General features: G+C 48.8%; 6 protein-coding genes across 6 annotated transcripts; 1 reads left to right on the plus strand and 5 right to left on the minus strand.

Annotated features, from left to right (window-relative positions):
- Positions 1-393: 393 nt before the first annotated feature.
- ONS95_006482 (uncharacterized protein) lies at positions 394-1,545 on the minus strand. The gene is made up of 4 exons (XM_058499945.1): positions 1,475-1,545; positions 1,238-1,345; positions 848-1,004; positions 394-662 (listed from the first exon to the last, which is right to left on the minus strand). Exons 1-4 carry the CDS (start codon positions 1,513-1,515, stop codon positions 648-650), a joined length of 321 nt encoding a protein of 106 aa, XP_058349779.1. The 5' UTR covers positions 1,516-1,545; the 3' UTR covers positions 394-647.
- Positions 1,546-3,150: 1,605 nt separating this feature from the next.
- ONS95_006483 (uncharacterized protein) lies at positions 3,151-5,396 on the minus strand (the record flags this gene model as incomplete). The annotated part of the gene is made up of 3 exons (XM_058499946.1): positions 4,705-5,396; positions 4,424-4,526; positions 3,151-4,379 (listed from the first exon to the last, which is right to left on the minus strand). Exons 1-3 carry the CDS (start codon positions 5,323-5,325, stop codon positions 3,151-3,153), a joined length of 1,953 nt encoding a protein of 650 aa, XP_058349780.1. The 5' UTR covers positions 5,326-5,396.
- A 161-nt stretch (positions 5,397-5,557) lies between these two features.
- ONS95_006484 (uncharacterized protein) lies at positions 5,558-9,180 on the minus strand. The gene is made up of 2 exons (XM_058499947.1): positions 8,815-9,180; positions 5,558-8,701 (listed from the first exon to the last, which is right to left on the minus strand). The coding sequence occupies exon 2, from the start codon at positions 8,350-8,352 to the stop codon at positions 6,241-6,243; it is 2,112 nt and encodes a 703-aa protein (XP_058349781.1). The 5' UTR covers positions 8,353-8,701; positions 8,815-9,180; the 3' UTR covers positions 5,558-6,240.
- A 3,729-nt stretch (positions 9,181-12,909) lies between these two features.
- Positions 12,910-14,033, plus strand: HDDC2 (HD domain-containing protein 2; the record flags this gene model as incomplete). The annotated part of the gene is made up of 5 exons (XM_058499948.1): positions 12,910-12,961; positions 13,016-13,366; positions 13,420-13,706; positions 13,755-13,895; positions 13,944-14,033. 5 exons carry the CDS (start codon positions 12,910-12,912, stop codon positions 14,031-14,033), a joined length of 921 nt encoding a protein of 306 aa, XP_058349782.1.
- A 1,196-nt stretch (positions 14,034-15,229) lies between these two features.
- On the minus strand, positions 15,230-16,786 carry ONS95_006486 (uncharacterized protein; the record flags this gene model as incomplete). The annotated part of the gene is made up of 1 exon (XM_058499949.1): positions 15,230-16,786. The coding sequence occupies one exon, from the start codon at positions 16,784-16,786 to the stop codon at positions 15,230-15,232; it is 1,557 nt and encodes a 518-aa protein (XP_058349783.1).
- A 261-nt stretch (positions 16,787-17,047) lies between these two features.
- Positions 17,048-17,342, minus strand: ONS95_006487 (uncharacterized protein). Its single transcript, XM_058499950.1, has 2 exons — positions 17,222-17,342; positions 17,048-17,171 (listed from the first exon to the last, which is right to left on the minus strand). Exons 1-2 carry the CDS (start codon positions 17,311-17,313, stop codon positions 17,105-17,107), a joined length of 159 nt encoding a protein of 52 aa, XP_058349784.1. The 5' UTR covers positions 17,314-17,342; the 3' UTR covers positions 17,048-17,104.
- Positions 17,343-21,579: the final 4,237 nt, after the last annotated feature.

A 21,579-nucleotide genomic window follows, 5' to 3' on the forward strand; every position in this document is an offset into this window, starting at 1 on the left:
GAATGACTTGATCATGCAGAGAGCGTGACCAGTACACTTTCTTTCTTAGTGTATCTCTTGGCGTTTGCGATTGATGGGTTGGTAATGGATACCTTGGAATGGGCACTTACAGAGAATTGGATTGGATATCCTTTCGCTGTGCTGGGATGGATGTGTTGGGATATTTGGCTGGGAGGGCGTTTTAATGGATAATGCGCTACTGTGAAGTAGGCAGCAGATGCTGGGATTCCTTTTATGATATGGTGATATCAGTGGACAGGACGTGTATGATGGATGTATTCCTTATTTTCTTCATTTCTCACGGCAAAGACCAGTAAGCGAGCGCGAGAGCGAGAGAGAGTTGTAGACAGCTTTATACCAATTTCATCTTCTTGTCTTTCTGCAGACGATCGACTCTATCATCCCCATCATCCTCCTTTCCCATCTTAGCACGTCAAGCGAGCTTTCTCAGATTCCCACAAACAAAGCTTCAATTACCAAGGTGGATTCAAACCATCATACTTATTCGGCCCCTCGACATCCTCCCACCCCCCTACCTTGATATTCAAGAACTGTCCGCTGTTCTCCTTGGTAGCTGAGAAGATCCTCTCCAGTGCGGCTTTGGCGCCGATTTCAACTGTGAGGTCTGTTCTGTCGCCGTCGCCGAGCTAGGTTTTAAGCCACTGGTTGGGTTTGATCAGTATTTTTATTCGCTTGTATTCCTTGTATGACGTCCAGGGAATGGGAGGGAGGACTGGGAAGTTGGAGTTTGAGGGGTGGGGAGGGAAATATATGAGGGGAGTGAAGGGAAGGAAACGGTTTTGGGGAGTGGGAAGTGAGAAGTTAGAAAGGAAGGGGAGGAACATACACCCGGACTAAGCGCCACGATCGTGAATCCCTTCTCCGCGTGATCGTTTGCGTACTGGACAGTCAACATATTCAGAGCGGCTGTGGTGATCTTATACGCGGGTGATGGTGCCCATGTGTATTGTGATGCTAGACCGAAGGATCCGAGGGTTGTGGACCTGTGTGTTGGTGGTTAGCTGGTTGGAAATTGGTAGTTTTGGAGGTGTGATTTGGAAAGGAGGGAGAGAGTGGGATGAACTGGAATGGAGGAAATGGAGAAAATGGAGGAAATGGAGGAAAAGGAGGGAATGGAGGGAATGGAGGGAATGGAGGGAATGGAGGAAATGGAGGAAATGGAGGAAATGGAGGAAATGGAGGAAATGGAGGAAATGGGAGTGTAGGCGGGACTTACATATTTACAATTTTCTTCTCAGTTCCTTTCTCCAGCAGAGGGAGGGAATTCCTGGTCGTCAAATGCGCACTCAGGACATTGGTTGTGAAGTGTTCGGAGAGGTCATCCCTTCATTGTCGTCACGTTAATATGATCCAATATCTTATTTCAACCACAACCACACACCAAACCCAAACTCATCCCAAAACCCTTCCCCCAAACAAAAAAACAAACAAATAAACAAACAAAGAAACTCACATCTCCCCAACCCCCCAACAGTAAACCCGCAACCCCCACATTATTAATCAAAACATCCAACCCCTTTCCCCCCTTCCCCTTCCCTCTCTCCCCTCCATTCCCTCCCTCTCCCCCAAATACTCCTTCCCTCTGCACCAAAAACCTCTCCACCAAAAACCTCTCCACCACCCCAACAGCCCTCCTCACACTCGCCTCATCCGTAACCTCAGCTTCAACAAGCACAACTCTTCTATTTGAATTTTCAATCAAGGAGGTTGAAGTTGGAGAGGTCTTCGGAGCGAGTGTGAAGATCGTGGAGATTTGTGATGGGGGCAGGCTAGGGAGGAGAGGAGGTGTGTTGCGAGGGAGAGGCCGAGGCCGCCCGCGGGAGGTGCCTGCCGGGTAGGAGGTAGGTTGATATTCTTTTGGAGAAGGGGGGGAAAGGGGGGGGGGGGGGGGGGGGGGGATGAGATGGTTGTGAGTGGTTGGTGGTGGACTGGCTGTGGGATGTGGTTGTGGTTGTGGTTTTTGATTTTGGTTGTGGGTTTGGAGGAGGAGTGTTGATCGAGAAACAAAACAATGATTAATCGACTACGTGCTTGTCAGTGAGGACCATTCCACCCTATATATATACACACATAACTGCATCCCCACGACACCTACCTACCTACCTACCTACCTAGTACCTACCTACCCCACCTTAAGCTCACTCCCCAATTAACCTATACTCGTAGCACCTTCCTTCCACCCCACCCACCAAATCTCTCAAACCAGACTAAACTAAACCAGACTAAACCAGACCAAACCAGACCAAATCCAAGCCCACCCCCTCACCCACCTCCTCAAATAAACAAACAAACAGCTTGCTTGCTTGCCTAACAATCAAACTCAATATTCACTCACTCGCTCACTTTACTTACTTACTTTACTCAAGCAAGCCGCAATATCCACCCTACGTATTAAATTCTACCGGTGCGGCGATATATGTACACACAGATTGTTGTATTTGTGCTGTTGTATGTTTGTGTGTCTGTGGATGGATAAAAAAAAATATATTCACGGACATTTCCACCTAAACGCCGAAAATATCATGATCTCATCACATTTGCATGCGTACCTATGTAAATCGATGGTGCACAAAAGACGATTCTTTGCGTGTATGAGCAAGGACATTCTTTGTTATACATGTCGTGTGGGCGGGATTGTGATCTGTTTTTTTTTTACATATTTGTTTGAATGAAATGAAGACGGTGAGAGTGAGAGATTGTTGTTCTTTTTCTCAGAGTTACAGTAGCGTTAAGCGAGAAAATGGTAAATTCATCTCAAGGTAAAAACAACATGTGAGGAAATGATCAAAGCCGGACCAAAGCTTCAGCTGCCCACGCCAGTTGGTGACTGATTTTCGCTTGGCGTGTACCGAGTCGTTTCGTTATAGTTAGGGGATTGGAGTTAGAACGGGTTCTCGGACCGCTCGCTTTGTTGAAGAGACTGAGTTGCAGTGCTTTGTGGCACTCTACACGTATCTGCACATATTTTTTTTTTTGATGGAGTAATCGTGGTAGCCAATAGCTCATATGCACGATAACATCTATTAAGTCGTAAGTGTCAGAGGCTTCCGCATATCACACTCTCAATCACACCAGGCACCCAAAAGCCAAAGAGCCGGAGAGCCGCGTTGAAACAATCCAATTTCCTATCTATCTATACCTCTCATACCCAATCTCCTCTCTAATCCTCCTCTCCACCCCCTCCACCACATCCCCCCCATACACCTCCTCAGGCCTCCTCCCCCCCCAAACAACCTCCCTCTCATGCACGGCCGCCTCCTCCTTCGTCAAACACACCAGATCCCTCGCCCTCACCAAACTACTCTTCTGCCCTTCCACCCCCAAATCCACAATCCTCCCCTCCGGTTTCCGCCATCTGACAAGTAAAAGACGGGTTGATACGCCACTGATAGCGCTCTTGCCTTTATACACTTCTTCAACGATGTATCCCACATCCGCAGCCGTGAGGCCGAGTTTGAGACCCCTGGCGTCCTCACCGGGGATGGTTGCCCGAACGAGTTTCTCCTCGGAGCCCTGGAGAGCGGCGAGGATGCCATCGTACATTTTCTCTCGTCCCTTAGCGGGGATATATTCGCTAGGATAGCCCGTGACGTTCAAGATGACATGGTTAGCGACAGCGTAGCCGAAGACGGCTGGCATCGTACCCAGCACGGGTAGGATCCTGACGCGGAAATCGGGGAGGACGCCGAGATCGCCGACGGAGCCTTTGAGGTATTCTTCTTCTGGGAGAGGGAGCAGTTGCGCTTTTCCGGGCCCGGGTTTCTCGGTGGAGTACACGACTGGGATACCGGATGCTACGCCTACAGCGCGGAGACGTCGGCGTGTTGAGCGGGAAAGAGGATCTTCGGTACTAGCTGAGATATCGCCGATGAAGATCCGGGTTGGGTCGGATTTACAGCCTGCTCCCATGGACGAGATGACCTTGAGGTCATTCTTATAGCAGTACTCCAACAGCGCGACCTTGCTATCGATATTATCAATCGCGTCAACGACATAATCCGGTTTCCTGCCGTCCCAGTCCCCAAGTAATCTCTCCGCAGCATTCGGACTGAACAGTTCATTGCAGAGATCGAAATGTACCCATGGAGTGATCTGCTGTAATCGTTTCTTGAGACAGGAGACTTTTGGAGTCCCTACGTCTGCGAGGGTAGCTACTGCGTGGCGGTTTAGGGAGGAGAGAGTCACTTGGTCGAAGTCGATTAGGCGGATTCGAGATACGCCTGAGCGGGCGAGTGCTGCTGTGCAGTGTGATCCTACGCCTCCGCACCCGACGACGATTATGAATGCTGATCGGAGTTTGGCTAGACCTTCGTCTTTGAGGAAGACGCGATTCCGGGCGAGTTGTTCAAGGATGAGCTCTGTTGGAGTTAGATATGTATGTGGATGAAGTAGGCGGACAAACCATCATCATAGTCTCCTCTCTGTGCTCTTTCCGCAAACTCTAAACTCCTCTCGTCCTCTTTACTCAGGCCAGCTCTTGGTGGCGCAGCCCCAAAATCTGTAAGCTTCACTTTGACCATCAGCTTTATTCTCATCAGATATCAAAACTGCAACCAATCCATTCCATTCCAGCTCACTCAAACCTCCACCTCCACCTCCACCAGTCCCCTCTCCCCCCAGCAAGCAAGCAATTCCACCCTCCCAAAATGAAAATCATAATCAACCAAACCAACGCAAACGCACCTTATCAGCCTCATGCCCCCCACTCCCCACCTCCGGAATCGAGCTCTTCAAATCCTCCACCCTCTCCCGCCTCCGCACATGCTGATACCCGAAGATTGCGCCGGCGACAACGGCGCCCGATACCAGGGCCGTGGCGGCGAATTGCGCTTGTGAGGAGGACGTGGTGCGGGACAGAAAGGAAGACATGCTTTCTTTGGTGGGGGGGTTGTTTTTTCCTTTGGTTTCTGGATCTACTAGGTCTGTTGGCTTTGCGGCGAATGGTTCGTTTTGGATTCTTTGGGGAGTGGTGCGTGGTGGTGATGGTGATGGTGAGTAGTGAGGTGTTTGGGCGGCGGCGCGTGGGTAGGTGGTGGTGGTGGTGGGAGGTTGTCTCTCTCGTTGTGTGTCTCGAAATGATTCGTAGTCTCGTTCACGATGTGGATATTGGTATTGACTATGATTCCGACTCTGATACTGTACTTGACCTTGCCCCCGATCCTGAACCCTATTCCTCAATGGATACTCGTCGTACTCCTCCTCGTCCGAATCCAATGGGTATTGCCCGTACTGATTATCCTCGTATTTGTGGTTTGATTGCCTAGATGAAGATGAAGAGGCAGGCTGGTCATAGCGCCAGTCCATGGTGAGCTGCGCTCATGGCTTGGAGGATTGTCATGTTCTGTTCGTTCGTTGTTGTTTGCCTGTTGATCTCGGGAATTTTTTCGATGATGATGCATGCATGGCGAGCTGGACTGGACTGGGCTCGGGTCGGGTCGGGAAATCTTCGGATCATTAGGGGAGAGGAGTGTGCAGCACGTCAAAGTCCAGGAGAATAATGCTTTATTTTCATGAAACTTAACAAGTCAAATCATGTATTAGGTCCTAGAATCGTATTCTAGAACAGCATTTTCAGTTTCTCATCCTTTATCAGATACCGAGTATTTCAAACATGCAAGCATATATATTCTCTCAATCGACTAACTGATTCACTCACTACTATCTACCTCTGGACATCGGCATCATCCTCACCATCCTCGCCAAATCCTCCATACTTAGAAAGATCTCCTCCTTCCGAACATGTGTCTGTCTCCCACCTTGTCAACCCTTCTCAAAAGTCCAGTGTTCTATCACCCAAAACCTAAACAAATCCCAATCCTAAATCTGCCGAAGAAGAACGACGTGATCCAGTCCCGTAATCGATCTACCTGTACCCCAAGTCCATGCCCATACTCCAGTCAAATCCAATCCAGTCCAATTCCCATTCCAAAGCAAACCAAAGCAAAGCAAAGCAAACCAAACCAAACCAAACCAAACCAAACCAAACCAAACCAAACCAAACCAAACCAAACCAAACCAAACCACACCAAACCAAAGAGCACCAAAAAAGCACATGAAATCAGATCCAGAGACTCGCCGCTGAAGGTAAGCGAAGCCGGCCAAGCTCTGGGACAAAAACAATGCGAAAGCCATCCAAAAACAAACCAGCGCGAAGAGGGCATAAGAAATCCAGACCGAAAAACCACAGCCAAAAAAGAAATATCCTTAGATGCCATCACCTCACATAATCTGGCATCCATTACTCCTCGCCCTCCTCCTTCGTCCAATCCCTCCCATCCCAGCACCACCCTCCTCCTCATCCGCATGCATCATCTGCGCCTCTCTCGCTCTCCTCCTCCTCCTCCTGGCTCCAGTACCCGCCACACCAGCCTCCTCATTAGCCATCATCCACTCCGTCCATTTTCTGACCAGACGTCCAGCAGCGGGCAAATCACCTCTCATGATCCGCTTCTGATGCTCGTCAACAGTCATCTGCCAGCCGTAGAAACATTTCATGCCGATGATCTCGGTGGGGTAGGTAGCACCCTGGTCACTACCGTTTGGCTTTCTGACTTCGGAGTTGCGTGAGAGGACTTCCCGGATGCCGGTCCAGGTTACGTTGGAGCAGTCAAAGACGATCATTTGGAGGGAGATACGGGGACGGGCACGAGTAGAAGTAGTGCGTGCTGAGCGAGCGCGAACCATAGAAGCGGCTTCGACAAGGACGAGGTCGCTGATCTTGGTGTTGTCCATGTCGATGCTGCGGAGGCTGGTGCAGGCTCGGATTACGGGAAGCATACCCGCATCGCCCAGGTTTTCGCAGTAGCTGATCGAGAGGTGTTCGAGATTGGGTGCGCAAGGTGCTTTAGCGAGAGTCTCGGAGAGGAGGTTATTGGTGAGTTCGGAAAGTTCCTCGAGATCGAGATGGGTAAGTCTCGGGGTTGTAGCAAGGACAGGCTCAAGTGCGGCATCAGTAAATGCTGGGCATCCGTTGAGTTGAAGTCCTTCGAGATCAGGCACCAAATGAGCGAGCATTTTCACACCCGCACTTGTCAGACGGCCGCAGCGGCTGAGATCCAGGTGTCGAAGTTTGCGCGGAGGTACCTCCGCGATACCCGTGAGGATATCGACATCCGGAGATTTACCTGTGAGCATAATTCGGAAAGCCTCATCATTGAGTTCGTGACAACCATTCAAGACCAATCTCTCAAGGTTGTTCGTTTCAAAGAGACTCTGAGCAAGGTCGGTATTCCAAAATCCCCTGACTTCTCCAGCTCGTAGATCTTTCAACTTCGGACATCCAAGAATAACACTCTGGATACCTCGAGCATCCATACGAGTACACCAAGACACGTTGAACATCTCCAACATTGGGCAGGACTGGCCAATAATCTTGCAAGTGCCATTGGTGACGGCGTTCAGTCCAGTGAGATTTAAATGAGCTAATCTGTCATTCGTCTTGAGAAGATTATGCAGGGTAGGCCTCTGGAAGTTCTTGCATCCCTCGAAAGTAGCATTTATGAGGTTTCGGCAAGCCTTTACAACCACCTCTGCTCGTTTGTAATGCTCAACCTGAATACAGCCGCGTAAATTAAGATCCTTGATGAAAGGTCCTGCAGAAACAATGATCTTCGCCAGAGACTCGGCTGGGATTTCTGTATAGAACTCTGAAGCGTCGAAACAAGTCCAAAGTTGCCCATCGAAGCAGAGCTTGTGAAATGCCTGGCTGATAGCTGAGGCTCGAACCAGTTCCTTTGGTGTCAAAAATGCGAGAATCGATAGCTTGACCTCGTGTGGCATTTCTCCCCAAAAGTCGAAATTTGCTCTTCGCACTCGCTTTGATGCAGCAACTGGCAAAGAGAAATAATCCTCATATATCTCAGGAATCGTGGATTGGGTATTTCCTCGAGAACGAGGGAGAAGTGGTAGAGCACTCGTAGGCGTTGCAGTACCAGGTGTCAAATTACCCTGCTCGATCCTCCTGATAGGCAGTAAATTTTCTTCAAAGGAAGGGCCGTCGAATCCAGGAGTATTGGGTACGGATGTCGGGGCGGTCGAGAATCCCGCCGCAGATGATTGAGACATGTAAGAACCGTCGTTGTTTCTTGGAGAGCTTCCATTTGCCAAACTGACACACGACAATGTCGTTCTTCCGCCATATGGATTGCTCGTCGCTCTTCTGCGACCTAATTGTGCCAGGGAAGGCGAGGAAGATATTCGTTGCAAGCCATTCAAGAGTTTGGCTCTTCCCTTGGGTTTTGGCCGTTCGATCGCAATGGTTTCGACATGTTCGACTGTGATGTCTGGGGATGTTCTAGTTTCGAGAATCATGTCTGGGAAGGGGCTCGACATGATTGCGACGGAGGTTTTCGTGTGCGAAGAATGTGGGAATGTTTTCTGTTGTCCCAGAGGATGTCTGGCTTATGCGGGGTTCTCCCTGCCCACTGGCCTCCCTCTTCCCCGGAGAGCGAGCGGTTCGCTGAGTTTGTTTGCCCGATTCAGGTAGGGATGTGCAGTCGACTGGTAACGAAGAGATACTGGAATAAGATTTTTCTGGGGGATAGAAGGTCGGAGGGGGGATGTTCGAAAAGGTTAGGAGTGAGGACCTTGTGGAAAGTGCGGTGATGAGTGTCGGTCGGTTGAGCGATTTTAGAGGGGACGGAGATGTCTAAGAGGACGACGTGATGAGTGCTGTTGAACGCTGACAAGTCAACGGTTGCACAGAGCAAGATTGTACGAGTCGTGAAGCAAGATGGCGGGGTCGCGACTTCATAAGAAGAGGAAGAAGATGATGAGGGAAGAATGGGTTCTCACAATGATTCTGGGGTGTTGATCCAATGTCTTGAGTCGTGAGGGCTGGGCTGTTGATAGAGGGGCAGAGGAGCCAATTATGGGGGCTTATCGGCGCCGTCTCTAATCGTTATCGTGAAATGAGGGTCAGGTTCAGGGTCCTTGTCTGTCACGCCTTATCATCACCAGACCACCTTTAGATAAAGAAGCAGAAGAGTGAGTGAAACAAGCACAGTGTGATGCAGGATCGTGGTGAGTATTGGACGTCAAGTGGGAGAGAGTTCAGATGGAGGGGAGATAGAGGTAGAGGTAGAGGTAGAGGTAGAAGTAGAAGTAGAGGCCAGGAATAAAAATAAAAAGGAAGATAGTCCGTCCGGGGAGGGAAGGTGCGGTTCGTTGCGGTGCGCTGCGCTGCGCTGCAGTCTTTTCGTCCCGTCTCGTCCAGTCCGTCCAGAAGTCCTGTCTCCCTTCCTCACTCGTGCTCGTCTCTCACTTTGGCTGCTCTGGCAACTCCGGCTGCTTCTTGGGCTGCACTTAGCGACACTTCATTGGATTATCCAGCTCGGATGGGGATTAGCCAATGCACTCATCTATTCTATCTACTACCTACAAGTACAAAAGTAACTGTCCACATTTTCCTGGAGAAACAGAAACACCGCAACCGCAACCGTAAAGCAAACGGGACATGCAGGGCAGAATACACCCACATGCTGCCATGTAGCTACAGAGTATAAGTACTAGCCCGACAAGCCAAGGCGCAACCTATCGACTGTCTGTGGGACAAGCCGCTCGAATGCGGATTCCGGGGTATATCTATTGGTGGAATAGCGACACAGCCTCCAGCTAACGAAGTAAAGTGGCCCTTCAGACCCCGATTTCTGGAAAGGCTAATAGTCTGGACCAGAGTTGATTGACTTTGGTTCTGATGAGGGAATACTTTGTATGTATGATGTATACAAGTTTACTTACTCTTGATCGTTGCTGTTGGATTTGAACTTGCCTCATGAGGAGAGGAAAATTGTACTCACTTCAACTTACGGACACTCAATCCAACATGCCGCGGGGTGTCCGTGTGGGGTCCGTCGTCCTTTCAAGTCTTCAAGTAAGGTATGCAAAGTACAGTACAATACTTGGCACCTCTGCTCACCCGTCGGCTCCCCGTCCTCGCTGAACCACTCGCTGCTCTCCTCCGCATCCCAACCCCATCCATCCAAGGGTCCAAAAAAGCAGCGCAGCCTCTGCTCTCTTCTCACTCTCAGGCTAGACCAGGTCTCCCGGCTAATCTCCCCGCCCTTTCCCTCGGGTCCAAAAACAAAAGCCTCAAAACTTCAAAAGCAACACCACACCACCCAGAGCGCTTCATCCAGCCAGCGAGCGCCAACAGAATAGAAGCACCTCGTCTCTCATCTGCTCCTTACCATAGCCGACGGACATCAGAACCGTCGCGTGGCTGGGCCGATGCCCTCACCCTCGCCGTCGGGTCGGTTAATAGTATGAGCGAATCCAAAGGATTGGACTGCACTGGACTGCACTCTACTACTGTACACGATACGTTGTTGGTTTACTTGAGAACTCCTGGTCTGGAAGGACTGGATGAGAATGAATGGGGAAGGACTGAGGTGGGTAAAAGCAGCAACGACGAAACCGGCGCTACGTCGGTCTCGAGTCGAGATGCAGCCTACAGCGTTCGAGAAGGGTGGTGGAAGACCGCTAGTGGCGGGTGAGATAAGGTAAGCTCGGCTCGGTAAGGTTGCAAGGGAGGTCTATCCGACCACACAGCTGTTGGCCCTGACATTCATTGACTGGAGTAGGTAATTGGTCCGTTTCTTCTACCCTGGTGGGAGACGACGGTGAGCCAGAAATACTTTGAGGTAAGGAGAATATTTTGGTGATATGTAGAAATAAATTTATGAGTGCAGGTTGCGTTCTTGGCTTTCAGGATGCCACGTGAATGAGGAAACCGTTCAGCGACGTAGGCGAGGTAGGTATATATCCTCGGCACCCATCCATCCATCCATACCTCACCTAGCTGGACGGGACATGACATGACCAGGAATATGCATGTGACATGAGTACATTTCGAAAGTCGAGAAAACAAAAAGAGTCGTCACAAGTCTACGTTTGAGAGTACCTACCTACTGTTTGTGTGTATATATATAACTTCCTTTCTTTCAACTCTCAAGTAGCATTTTGTTAGTGGCGTTCTCTAGCAGCGGGGCATGGACTCTAGCGAGGATTCAAAGGGTCTGGATGTTTGCGGGCACCCGTTGTTGACATCGCTTATGAAATGTAAACGTTTCTAGCTTTCTTCTTTCGGGTCCTGTTGATTGACAGTTTCGCGAGTGTTATCGGTGGTACTTTGTAGCAAGATGATGAATATCACTGTTCGTTGCGACGTTGGAGCTAAAGCGGCTGTTGGTCCATCACCGGACCTTGTTTGCACAGCATTATCAAATCCCGAGCTTACTGGTATGATGATGTGGCGGGCCACGACCCGAATACCCACACAACAAGAGTGGTAGCACCTCAAAGTACAAGGAGTACTTTGATACAAGGAAGCGAATTGAGCAAATCTCAAGATATCATGTATCTGAAGTACGGGATTTGTCAAATAAGAGGTGCAGAAGAGAATAGATTAGATAGAATCTCTCTAAAGGGCGTAATTATTGTAATAATCTTAGGTGGTGTTGTTGATGATATGTTGCTTATAGGAAGCTGCTCAACGATATCTGTTTGATTTGCCCCTGTCCGTGCTTCAAAGTTTCTTAGGCTGAAGTGCTTTATAGTTTTTGACGGAGGATGAAGAAGGTTCGTGGAAAAAGCACGCATATCGTCGTGCTTAATGAGAGGAATTCACCTACGACTTCAGACCCATGATGGAGGACCACAATCAGACGTAAAAGTCTAAAAGAACTGACGGGGACAACCAGCCGTGGTTAGAAAGTTTTCATCTCTCAAAGCTTCTCAGAGACTAAGTAGCCTTCTGTAAGAAACATGGAAGTGTAGCTTTGGCGCTGGAGTTGCAGGCCACCGGAGCCTAATGATGTGGTGGTGAAGGCCTGAATTTACAAGGTTTGCAATGCCTCAACTTTCGTTAACCGAGAACCCCTGACAAATGTTCTGAATCCCCTTGTCTTCTTCACTTGCCTACAGGATAGCAGAAGCGGCGGGATCTGAGACACCAGAACCCAATTGACCTTCTTGGACTTATGGTTCTGGGGTATGTAGTGGCGTGATTTTTCTCGTCTCGAAGAATCAAGTATTTTAAAGACCACAAGACCACGGCTATGAAGGAAGATTGGCGGGGGAGTGATAGTACTATTGTACGGTAATATTTGGAATATTCTGTAGTACGGGGCTAGGCCTAAATGGTAGGTAAGCAAACGAGGTGTTAAATATATATTTATAAAGGGTCGCGAAGCCTAGATATCCTTACTTCTCGAGCCACATTACCCCTCCTTCTACCCCGCGATCTATCCCTTAACTGCCAGAAACACATTTTTACAGGGCACAGTGCTAAAGCGAGGCGCTAAGATTCTGCTAATAGCCTGTACTACAGGGCCAGTGCACTGACTCTCCGTCCTGTAAAACAATATGTTCTGAATGGCCTTAGGAGGATATTCTATACGGGCCGTGATAATTATCAATTCGAATTCTATACTAAGACGGGTAGTATTTTAGAATCGATGTTATTACCGACCTGTAACTTCAAATCGATATTGTTACTACCAATGTGGGGCGTATCAAAATACGGGAGATCCTATTAGGAACACGGCTGGGCTGAATTCCTACCATCCTTCCACTCGATCTCTCACCCACTGAATCCAAGCTTCTCTTAGATCCAATTCCCCAAAATGGCATCCCTTCAAGCACAGTTGCACAATACCACCCTACCCTACCTCCATTTGATGGACGTCCTAAAACACCTACCTCGCACTGGGTGGTTGCGGACGATTGAGCATCCCGAAAGTGTCGCGTCCCACATGTATCGGATGGCGCTCATTGCTATGACCGCACCAGTATATCCCACAGTTACCCGCTCTTCTTCCATCGAGCCAACTCCTGCCGAAGAAAGGATTAGACAGAGACAAGTGCATAAAGCTCGCCATCACTCACGACATGGGAGAAGCCCTTGCAGGCGACCTCACCCCGCATGATGGTGTTTCCAAAGGTGCGCCCTTCTTGGTCTCGATCACGCCCGCTCCCCAGACTGACATAATGGCAGCGGAGAAGTTCAAGCTGGAAGAATTCGGCTTCAAGTACATCCAGAGCTTGCTGAAGAAGGTGAATCCCGAGCTTGGCCAGGAATTGATGGATCTTTGGATTGAGTTCGAGGCCGGCGAGACCCCAGAAGCCAAGTGGATGCATGAGGTTGACAAGTTTGAATGCATGATCCAAGCGACAGATTATGAGCAGCAAACATTCGGCGAGAAGGATTTGGATGAGTTCCAGGGTCCGTACAATGCTGCCAAAGTATTATCTCCGACAGGAAAGGAAGATTTGAGATTGCTCACCCTCGAACGACAAGCCCACTTCGCAAATCGCAAGGCCGAGCTACCCCTCGTCTTCCTTATCGGTATGTCACATTGGAAATATTTAATCAATTCTCACAATCTGACAAGATCATAGGCACGCCAGGCTCGGGAGAAATGTTTCAGGCAGAGGCTCTTGCCGAGAACGCTGGATTCAAAGTCATTGCTGTCGAGGAAATCATCCGTGAAAAGTCAACCGATAAGGACTATCTTCACCAGGAATTCCTCGCTGAATGTATCGCAAACTCCGTTCGTACTCCCACCGTCCTGCTCATTGGTATACTTGAAGAGAAGATCAAGGCAGCTTGCGCAGATGGTGAGAACTGGGTGGTAGTGGTGGGCTTTCCGGATAGCATGCAACAGTTGAACGGTTTCCAACGACAGGTGCTTAATCTCTAGTATTCTGATTGTTCTATGCTAATCTTAGAGCAGGTCCAAAAGAACACTTACACGGTCATGCTGAAATCTAAGGCGAGGCCTGCCGCCATCTCTGACAAGCAATATGCTGCCGCTGTTCGAGATATGACAGAGTTGGGCAGCTACCTTGATGCTTCGAAAGACTATTTCAAGGCGGTATGTATGAGGAAAACTTAGCAGAGCTCTCACTAATACGGTGTCCAGATTGATGCGGACAATCCCTCCGATTTTGTCACCAATAGAGTCCAAGAAGTAGTCGATGGCTTCAAGCAACACAATCAACGAAACAAGTAGAGGTGTGGGTATACGAGGGTAGTATGTGAAGGAGGCCGTAGTCCGATGATCAAAGAGCTTCTACAAAGCCTCTTCTCGCTTTCTACACTCATAAAATGAATAAAATGCGCTGATCTGGCATTGATACCCCTGAATCTTCATGATCCTCCCCTCCAACAGTCCAACTTATTCTGATCAATGCAAATCGTTTCCACCTAAATCCCTCTTAAAAGACTTTTGGTATCCTCAAGTTGTTTGTAGCGCACAGCACAAGCTACTAATCCCCTGTAAGAAGCCTCTTTATGGAGTATACATTGTTCTTCGGCTTAGGCTGTCTATATTCGAAGGATGGAACGTCGTAGTTGAGCATATCCGCGAGCTTGCTACGATAGATACGAACTCGAATCTTAGTATCGCGCAAGGATATAGCAGGGAGCAGCTCAACTGTTCCGATTGAGTCTGGAGCTTCTAGCGGCGGGGAATTGTACACTTGAGAAGACATAGTTTGGGCCCCGGCGGGGCTGTTGAAGGCGACGAGACCCGAGAGGTGGAAACATGAGAGCCTATAGTGGTTGGAAGCGAGCAGCGAGAAGTTCGAAGCCTGAGTCGTTGGCTGAGGCTAATGCTGAGGCTGAGCATCTTCAACGAAGGCTGCATTTATGGTTAGGCATCGAGTCCAAGCTGACAAGCAGCAGTGCTCCTCGTCAGAGAGAGGCAAGTCTCCTAAAACCTCAAAAACGGCAGTATTTGAACCCAAAGCCGTAACTCACTTCCTAGGCCCAGAACCTAATCACTCCGGCGGATACGCCGGGATCTGATCTTAGAGCCACCGCATATAGTCCAAAATACCACCAAAACCTGTCCACATACGACCATATATTGAAGAAAATTGGGCTATTTCTTCAACTTCTGCTGCTCTAGCCTTGAAAACAAAATCTCAATGCGAATCTTGAGTTCTCGAAAGTCCAGTTCCTGCATGCCCTAAGTGATCAATACCAACAAACGTGGGAACCGTTGCCGAGATCTGAGATTACAACCCCAATGTCATCTGAGACCGCTTGAATCCTTGACTATCGAGTTGATTGCAAATTGAAAGATCGGAATGTGGTGAGAACGGCATACTTCTCTTAGAGAATGCAGTCTGGGCCTTTCCTCACTCTGCGACTTTCATGGCACGTCAGACAGTAAATGCAAGCCAGTGCCACACTGTTGACGACCTATTGTATCTCAAAAGGCTCCAACTTGAACTTTCCTTGCGCCAGCTCTGTCATGCCCCTTCCGTTCATGTGTTCATGATAAGATGGCCCTCCTTTCCCATACATGTACTCATGATAATATGCCCCGCCAAGCAAGATATAGTGGCGACCCATAGGCCGAAGTATGACTGGCATAAAGCAACCAAGCAGGATGCAAATGATATCTCCCGGTTCAGCCGAGTCGGGAGCCAACCCCATGAGACCCGAGCTTGATATGAAAAAGCGACGGTAAGCAATGAGCTTGCATGCGTCAGAGACCCAGGGCTTAGTGGTCACCTCCACCGGTCTGGGTCTGCTCTGCATATCAAGCAAGTAGGGATGAATGACCTCGTCTGGACAGCGTTCCTGTGCCTCATTCGCAAGATCACCGAGAATAGTTTCCACATGCTGCGCTCTTGTTTCGAACCATTCCGGTCCCATCGTCAAGTGATCGAACAGGATCGTACTGCAGAAGGTACTGGCTTTCGCCTGAGTAATTTCACCTGCGCTGCCCAGTAATCGAAACCAGTCAGCAAGAGCAATGACGCCTGCCGTCATGTCTTTGGCGGGGTTCTCGCGACATTTCTGTCCTACGGAAACAATATTTCCAAGACAGAAGCCATTTGTAATCAGACTATCGGCCGCATCTGAGAACTCGACATCAGGTTCAGATTCACCTGCAGCAGAGTAAGGAGTAAGCCGATTAGCCGCAAAGAATTGAGCGATTGCGATACAAGGGCTGATCGGTGTCATCTTGTATGCGGTCCAGTCCGGTACCCACGAGGGGAGGTCGTAAGTGTTCAAGCAGCGAGGCATGGAGCAAATCACATCTAACTTCTGGGAAGAGACCACGAGATACCTAGCCACGTTGATGTACGCTTGACGGATAGACAGCGAATAGTCAATGCTCAGGCGGGGATCGTCTCGGGCTGTGCTTAAACCAACGAGCGCGTAGATTTTGTCCTTGGGATCTGTCGCGGCGCTTTTCCAATAGAGTGAGAGCAATGTATAGAGGTCAGGCGTTCCGTCAATCGTGTAAGGCAATTGTAGGCCATTTGGACCGCGTAGTCTCATGTCATTGTAGAGTGATCTCAGTCTTGGTTCCTGGCCTGATAACTCCATAAGAAGGTCCTGGTGATCCTCGATCAGCATGTCCTGCTTTGCTGCAAGTGCTGACCAGCCTATGTTGTGATTTCCGCACATAATGATGATTTCCGTCTCTTCAATCGAGTTGACTTCTTGGATGACCCAAACACGGTCCCAGTAGGCGCGGGAGAATAAACTCACGATAGCCTCAAGACTGTCTCTGGATGCCGGGGATTTGATTATGTTGGCGATGTACTGAACATCATGCATGTGCCTTCGAAATCGTTTGAACATCGAGAATGCTAATGCAGAGCTATCATCATCGGGTCCTAGCCAAACAACAACATAATTTGCGGAGTGGTAGATGGTTCGCATCTTGCTGACTTGCTCGCTACGCTCTGCCATATTGCTCTGGTCGATACAAACAGCATCGATCCAGAATGTTCTTGGCATCGAATCTAACGGAAGATGGAAGAGTGCATCATGCAGACTTTGCCCAACCGGAAAGGGGTGCCCGTCTACGAAGATCTCTCGCGGGTTGGATGGGTCGCCCCAGGTATAGGAGAGTGCTTCATATCCCAGATCAGATTTGTCTAATGAGACAATGAACAAACTGCACTCAATTCCTTGGTCTATGCCATCGACCAAACGATTTGGGAATATTCTCAATAGACGAATCTCGTTCTTTGATGGATCTAGAGCTTGATACTGATAGTCGCCAACACGCTTCTTTGGTACCTGCGCCCACTCCCGGCCCCAAAGGCTATGAATTCACAAACTTGCGGTACTATCAATGAGCTCTCTGGTTGCAGCCGGGAAATTAACTTTTGGCTTGCCCCTTTCAAGCCATCAGCGTTCGGGTAGAGACGTGGACTTAGTACGACTCACCATCGGCGACGTAACCGCGACGAGGAAACCATCCTTTTGATCATGGCTCCAAAACCGTCCTCAGCTTCAGGTACGTCCATCGGGATAGACATGCTGTCGTCTCGTCCAAAGCTCGCAAGCTAGCTTTGAGGTTACGGACCGGCGGCTTTAGGGGCCAGACCTGGGGAGGTCCACGGGTGGCACCTTGGAGGCCTCAGGCATTCTTAAAATCCCACAACCTGAGCTGTTGGGCGGAGAAAAAGGTGGCTGATCGAGGCACTCAATTATTTTACTACGAATCCGTGAAATAAATCGTTACACCAGATGTACTGAAATAAAACTAGGACATAGATATGTCTATTAGCTATTTCTAAAGCTTGCTTCAAAACAGTGTTTCCTTTATATAGTTGTACATAAATTAATAGAGTGTTTAATCGATTGGTTTTTGTGTTCTCAAGGTACAGTGCCTCAATCGGCCATGTAAATATCCAGCCAACAGCTGAGGTCCCTCCTTCCAAGTTTTCATAAAGACATTCCAAAAATGTTTCCTACATATACGCAGATTAACCAAACGCTGTCACATACGACCATAGATTGAAGAAAATAGGGCATCCCGTCCGCTCTGCCAAACTCAAGCTTCAAATCGGTGGATTAGTAGTTGGGTGGGTGACCACCAGCGAATACCCACTGTTGTATGTTTTTTGTCTCTTTTTTTGGGTTTGTCCTTTTTTAATTTGGTGGGAGAGAAGAGGGAAAGGTGGGTAATTGGTAGCGCTGCAGATTTTTTAAATGGAGGGTGACGAGTCTTGGCGGTGAACGGTTGTCCTTATTGTGTTTTTGTCTGCCTGCTGGATTGATGATTTTGTTTGTGAGGGAGAGATGTGTTTATTATGAATGATATGATGTACAGCGTGTATTTATCAAAAGATATGTAGAAGTTTGCGGATGTTGAAGTTGTTTACATGTCGCTTAGCTTTGCCCCAAGCACTGAGCCCGTCCTGTCGCATTTACCCTAAGAATTACCGACCCCAGATTGCAAGCGGATTACTCCCTCCTGTCCTCCTCTTCGTCAAGCATAAAATAGAAGGATTCTTTGAATTCAATCTACTCTTAATTCTATCTGTGGATTTGTTGTCGCAGAGGAGTGCGGAGAGACTCCCAGCGTTTCTTCTCAGTCATCAACTTGTGTCGAGTATAGTACAGTCAATGCTTCACGTGTTATTAGTACTACATGAGAGGTACCGACGTTCACTTCTAGTTCATGTTGAATGCGTTTGATGGTATTTGTACATCAAAATTCTGTATCCAAACCCTCGATTTTAAAATGTAACCAAGCGGCTCAAAAACCGAACCAACAGGCGTAAAGTCTTATTTTGAGCCCCGGTTATCTACGCTTGAATTCAATCTCTTTGACATTTTTCTATACATCGTCGTTGCTGTGTCCGTCGCAGCAAGTTTTTGGCTTGAGTTTATGCTCTCGCTCGATACAAATCGCCGTGTAGCGCTGAGCCCGTCATTCACGTCGACTGTAGGTTTCCATCAAACACTTCATCGGACGGCAGTAGGTGTGCTCCGGTCCACATGCAGCCCATTTCCGATTCTTTTTGAAAGATACCTGTTCCTCTTAATAATACCCTCGAATGAAATTTGTGGTTATCTGTACGATTTCGGCCAGCATGAGCCTTGGTTGATCATTTCGGAGAGCAGGCGGGACTCATGGAGTATCAGCTTAGGTCAGTTTGCCTGGTACTTCTTGGTGAACTTCAAATAAAGTAGCTTCGGGGGCTTGAAAACCCCTAAAAGTCTCATCGGGATATAGGCTTTAAAAATCTGGGGTTGTCTAGTGCTCGCTTACTCCTTGAAGGTTATTTTTTCGTTGGAGAGATAGCCATTTGGTGACAGATCAGGGATTGCATCAGACACTGGGACGAGTATAAATTAAGGATGGAGAGGGATCAAGTAGGTATACGCTTCCTTTTAACTTTCTTAGCCAAGCATTGAAGTCACCACCGTCTCAAATAGGTTGTAAGAAGAAACGAGCCAGTGACATGGAATGTTTGGAGCCGAGCCGAGACGTGCCTCGTATGTAAGGCGTGAATGATGCCTTTGTATACCCGACCGGGACCAGATGTTCGGCCTTTCGGACTTGAACTCAGGGCCCAGGCACTCAAATTATCTCCCTTTCCAGAATTTGACATGGAATCCAGGCGGTTCATCCAAGGCCTGGCTGGGCGTCGTACGATTTCTCTTCTTGGCATGCCGCTCATATCTATTATTCCCTGAGCAGATCTCACAAGCACACGCGTGCATTTCAAGCCGGGTGGCTGCATCATCAAGCGCGGCGGATCCCAGGGTGGCGGTATCCTAGCTCTTCACGGCCTCCACCGGCCCCTTTTCTCATGTCGTGGGCATATCAAAACACCATCCTCTTTGCTGGGTATCAGTATCACGTCCCTCCCGCTTGGGTCCACATCCCGCAAGCGAACCAATATCCAGCAAGCGAAACGGCAACAAGCCCACGCTTCCTTGCTCGCCTCGACCATCCAAGATCCACCGCAACGATCTCCGACGCTCCTAAAACCTCGCATCTCACACACCCACAGCAGAGTGGCCTGAGTCGCCCACTCGCCCTCGCACGACGGGGCCCTGTGATTCAAAACATCGCCAGCGCCGTCGCAAAATGGCGGGAGCTCCCACCAAAACACGCCCCTAAACCAGTGTGGGCTCCCCGTCGCTGAAACGTCAAGACGTCGCGGCCTTTGAGAAATCGCACCACTCGTGCCACTCGTTAAGCCTCACAAGCTCCCGAAATACATCCAATATAACCAATTTGCATACCCGCTTCTAATGCCTTGCTGTTACTTCTTGACGTGCATATCCATCGCCTTTTGACTTTCTTTCACTTCCCTTCTGCTTCTGTCACTTTTTCTAATCTTTGTGGTAGCGGAAACTTATTTTCTTCAAGGTGTACGTCTGTTGAGCGGATATTGTTTTCCTTCGATTCTTACCTCGTCGCCCATCATTTAATATCGCTGTGCGTCATCCTCAAAAGTCAAAGCAAAGGAACGAAAGCAAAAGTGTGCATCGAAAGTCTGTTCATTATTCATACCATCCGTACCTGCATATCCAATCATCGAACCGAATCCGTGTGGATACAACATCTCTTCGACCGAATACTCGGTACCTCCTCGCCTGCATCGACCGAAGCAGTACCTTCACATCACATATCGATCATACATCATGGGTCAAGCGTTTTCAGGGCCGAATGCCTTCAAGTTCTTAGGGTTCACACCAGAAGCAACAGCCGTTCTACAAAGGTCGCCGATGCTCCTCGTTATCCTGTTGATTGTTATCCATGTCCTGGTAGGAATAGGATTATTAGCGTTCTACATCCACGTCGTCACCAACAGGCCGTACAAGAAACCGAAGCCTGTGAAAGGAGCGGCGAAGAAATAAAGGGCTGGTTGAGATGGGAGGAGCTGCGGCTTGATGGGAGGAAGGAAGGAGAGATGGACGGGCGACGGTATCACCGAAAAGATAGATGGGGATGATTGTGGATAGGATTGGGACGACTACGCTTCACGGTCCAAGACGGACGACTAGAGTGAGGCAAACGTGCAGGCCACCCCTTGCTATATGCTTATGGTCTTGGACGATTGTATATATATTTTTCTACGGGTGTTGGGGCGGTATCATTGGGACAGCGAGCGAGCGATGCTTGAGTTGTGATTTGTTTTTTGTGAGAGGTAGTTCTTGGCAGCAATGTCTAATACCACATCTTCTCTCACACATTTCATCCTTATATTTGTGGTTATCTATCTCCTTCGACGACCTTTGGAGTATGCTGTTCTTGATACTACTGATGCTAACAAGAGGCGTTACTCTTGTACCAATAGCTTCAAGTCCCCAGCTAAACACACGCCACAAAATGCTTGGTTCCAACCAGCTCCCGCCTTCACCGCAACAGGCAACGCTATTGTTCCCATCAAAACCCCATTTATCTTTCAACTCGAAATTATCAGCAACCAGCCAAATCACCAAACGCGCATTGCTCTCTCTAAACCACGTTCGGCGTCCTCATCCTCACAAATTGATCCGTCCACTTCTCATTGGCACAGCACCATTACAAAACCCCTCTCACTCAAAAGCCAGGAAGCAAACAAATCTATAACAGAGCTTGTACTGGCTTGGAGGAGAATTAAAAACGAGTTCAGTGAGAAGCTCCCCGCGCTTAGAAGGAGCTGATATGGAATTTGACATTTATGACCACCAGCTTGCGACATTTGCAGGAATTGAAGGCGTGGATCAGTCGATTGAGCAAGCAAAGAAGCTAGAGACAGAAGTTTGACGTGAGTTCGGGATTTAGTAAGAGGGAGGGA

Source organism: Cadophora gregata, assembly GCF_030347475.1.
Source record: "Cadophora gregata isolate MNR1 chromosome Unknown scaffold_18, whole genome shotgun sequence".
NCBI classification, from domain to species: Eukaryota; Fungi; Ascomycota; class Leotiomycetes; order Helotiales; family Ploettnerulaceae; genus Cadophora; species Cadophora gregata.